The sequence below is a fragment of the Salmo salar genome, chromosome 02 (genome assembly GCF_965601325.2).
Source record: "Salmo salar chromosome 02, fSalSal1, whole genome shotgun sequence".
In the NCBI taxonomy this organism is placed as follows: Eukaryota; Metazoa; Chordata; class Actinopteri; order Salmoniformes; family Salmonidae; genus Salmo; species Salmo salar.
Window position 1 is genome coordinate 25677222 of NC_138292.1, and position 3747 is coordinate 25680968.

At 41.2% G+C, this 3747-nt stretch overlaps 1 protein-coding gene across 1 annotated transcript; it reads right to left on the bottom strand.

Annotated features, from left to right (window-relative positions):
- Window positions 1-2949, bottom strand: fpr1 (formyl peptide receptor 1). The gene is made up of 2 exons (XM_014156674.3): window positions 2788-2949; window positions 1-1812 (listed from the first exon to the last, which is right to left on the bottom strand). The coding sequence occupies exon 2, from the start codon at window positions 1797-1799 to the stop codon at window positions 702-704; it is 1098 nt and encodes a 365-aa protein (XP_014012149.1). The 5' UTR covers window positions 1800-1812; window positions 2788-2949; the 3' UTR covers window positions 1-701.
- Between the last annotated feature and the right edge of the window lie 798 nt (window positions 2950-3747).

Sequence of the window (3747 nt, forward strand, 5' to 3'; positions counted from 1 at the left end):
TCTATTCAACCATTTAATAACATCATACATACATAGAAAAGTATACAAATACAAACATAAACATCAAAGTATTAAGGAAAAACAACATTCCTTCAATAATAGACTATAGAAGTTTAAACCACAGATAATAGTCACCTTGTTATTATATTAGCCTCATTTTTTACAAAAACAAGCATGTACAAAAAGTGGCTTTGAATGAAAAGACAGACAATTTATATATTCAGCTTGAACAATGTGTATCATACAAATTATTCTGATCTTATCCAGTATTTTATTAACAGTCTACCCCACTTTCAACATTCTCATTAGTAATTGTATTGCTCATTCAAAAACAGTGCTGAAATGTGTCCACAGACCCCATCATTGTCTGAGACACAAAAGATTATTGAAATCAAACTTGTTGATTCGAATTCAGTCCTGGAGATTTACTTTGTTAAAACTGAGTACATGCTCAGCGTTCAAATTCTGAAATCCTGCCTTAAACTTTTCCTTAAACTAAGTCTCGAGCTGTTTGAAAACATTATTGAATTACCTTAATGACAAGGTCTTCTAATGTTTGTATTTTCTTTGCTTTAAAGGATATTATCATAAAGCCAAAGTCAAATTTCAAGATTGTGTGGTCAATAACGTTTTTCTCATTATAATATAAGACCCTATACCTCAGCATCAGAATAGGACTACTCCTTGCAACGGCTTGTGAGTCAAGAGTTTGTGTAGGTGTGGTTGGACCTTGACACTTCCTCAGTGAAGGCACTCTCCAGAACCGTCAGAATGGACTTGCGCAGCTTATCCTTGAAGTCCTGGCCCATGAACACGTACAGCAGGGGGTTCAGACAGCTGTTGAGGAAGGCCAGGCTGGTGGCTATGGGGACCCCGATGGTGGTGACGTGGTCTAATGTGTAGCTGAACTCTGCGGCCGCGTTGTTCACCATCTCGATCAGGGCCATGATGTGGTAGGGGGCCCAGCACAGGAAGAAAGCTGTGATGACAGCGGCGATGATCTTGAATGGCCGCCCGGAGTGGCTGGCCAGGTTGCAGTTCCTCTTGAGCCGGTGGATGATGATGGCGTAGCAAGTGACGATGATGGCGAAGGGCACCACGAAGCCCAATAGGAAGCGGGTGACGATCATGGCCTGATGGCGGAACACTTGCAGCTCTGCCACCTCCTTTGTGTCGTAGTCATCGGAGAAAGCAAAGTTGTTGAAGCAGTTGAGGATTTCTTCGTTCTTGTAGGACGCCCCGATATCCCGGAAGACAAAGTAGGGGGAGCTGAGGACCAGGGCCCACAGCCAGACACCCAGACTGATACAGGACGCCTTGCGTATGTTCCGATGGTTCTGGGCCCAGACAGGGAGCACCACGGACACACACCTGTCCACGCTGATGACCACCAGGATGTAGACACTGGCAAACATATTGAGGAAGCTGATCGTGGAGTTGAGCTTGCACATGAACTTGCCGAAAGGCCAGTGAAAGTCCATGGCCGTGTAGGATACGCTCAGAGGCAGGAATGCTGTGAAAAGGAAGTCGGCCACAGCCAGGTTGAGGAACCACACCGTGTTGACCGTCTTCTTCATCTTAAATCCCGTCACCCAGATGACAAGTCCATTTCCCAGAACCCCCAGCACGAAGGCCAGGCAGTAAACGATGAGGGACATGATGTTGAGGGACTGCCGGAGCTCTGCGTACTCGTCAGGGTAGTCCTCATAGTCGTCTGTCGAGTTGCCTGGCAATGAGTTGTTGTGAGACTGCTCTGTCCAGATGTCAGGATACAAAGGAGTTGTGGTTAAGGCCATCATTGTGTTTGAGAACCTGAGAGGGTAAAGAAAAATATATATATTTTCAGGGAAGATGACAGTTTGATAATATGCAGTAAATTAATTATGCGCAAAGTTGTCTAATCTGCATAAACCATTTAATATTTTCATATTTAGTATGTTGTTCTACTGTTAGGATAAATTACCTTCACCATTCTTCAGGCATGCTGCCTTACAATTGATTCCCCCACTACTTGCTGTTCTTATTTACATCCCCTAGAGTTCACTGACACACTTCAAATGTGCTGAGAATGCATGAATTTAGCAACAAATGTGTTGTGCAATAATGTGAAATTCTTAATTAAGGTATATCTCCTTAACTTGCCCTCACAAGCCACAAAGATAGAACATTTTGGAAACCACAAGATCATTATAAAACTGGAGAATGTGCACTCTATAGTTCGTTTTTTGGGGGGAGTAATTAAGGAAAAGGATTTGTTCAGAGTTTCACAGTACAGTAGCCTATCTTCTATACTATGGAATAGAACTGTGGAATGAGGAAGGAAGGTTTTTCATATAGAATGAAAATGTAATTCAGTTGATATTTCTCATCTAGTTGGATAATGAGTAATATGCCTATAAAATGCACTGCTTAAGTTAACAATTTATCCTGTACGAGTCATTTATTGATTTAGTATTGATTATTCAAATTTGTTAGGAATTATGGATTCATTCAGTTATTTTTTTATTACAGTTCATACCGTTATTATAGCATTTCTTCCCAATTGTTTGTTATTAATAAGTTAATGTTACCCTCAACTGGTATATCATGACCATAAGACATAAGCTACACATACAAATGATATGAATGTAACTGTTGCACGGTAGGCTATTTATTTGCAAAGTTTTTAAAACGGATGGTACAGAATTTCTATTGTTTTATTCGTTCATCAACTGTTGACGTAGAAGCCTACAAATACCAATGTAATATGATTACTCCAATGAATGGTGAAATGTTTTATAGACATACCTTGAATAACGTGTATATTCCAATCAGAACAGGCGAACGGAGTTGTCTCTTCAGCTTGAAGGACGTTGTCTGGCACGAAACCGCTACGACTACACTGCTGTAGTCAGGAGCGCAGACTGTGTAGTATCTTGAAGTGGTGACGTCAGTTCTTCATATGTTCAGCTGGAAGACAAAGTTGTAAGAGGCACTTTTCGAAGGAAAATATCCACATTCTGTGCAAGAAACACAGAATTCAACACGTAACAAATATACATTTTTACACAATGTTTGTTGGCTAAGTGTTTGTGTGTAGAGCAACGCATTGCTTACCCACAATGACAAAATTAACTGAAATGTTACACTTTAGTCATTTAGCAGACGCTTTTATCCAGAGCGACTTACAGTAGTGAATGCATAGATTTCATACATTTTTTTCTCCGTACTGGTCTCCCGTGGGAATCGAACCCACAACCCTGGCGTTGCAAACACCATGCTCTACCAACTGAGCCACAGGGGACACAGGTATCAATTCATATAGCCTAACTACACAATTCTCCAAATTAGAATAATTATGAATCAATGGAATTGCTATTGAGCAGCAACAGTGGTGTCCACGCTTAAAAACCGTGGGTACCATTTTCTCATTATGGAGAAGGCTAGTGGCGCTATACGACAGTCATCACCGCCACAACTTGTATGACATTCATGCTGACTCGTCAACGTTGATAGATGCCGCGTTCACATGCTATTTGGAACCAGGAAACTCGGAAAAGTCTGATTCGTTGAACACTGCACGTGTATAACTACAACTATATAGCAAGTCGTACGTTTCAAAGTGTCCTAGTTCCGAATAGTACTTGAACGCAGCACAAAAACAAGGAACACCTGATTTTCTCTGTGGTGGAAGAGAGGTAGCAAAATGTGGTTTGGAATCTGTAACCAGAGAAAGTTCTGCCATTTCATTTGAGGGTAGAAATGGTC

Bases quoted from the DNA above. Each gene is read 5' to 3' on its own strand.
- fpr1 (XM_014156674.3), bottom strand. From the start codon at position 1,799: ATGATGGCCTTAACCACAACTCCTTTGTATCCTGACATCTGGACAGAG.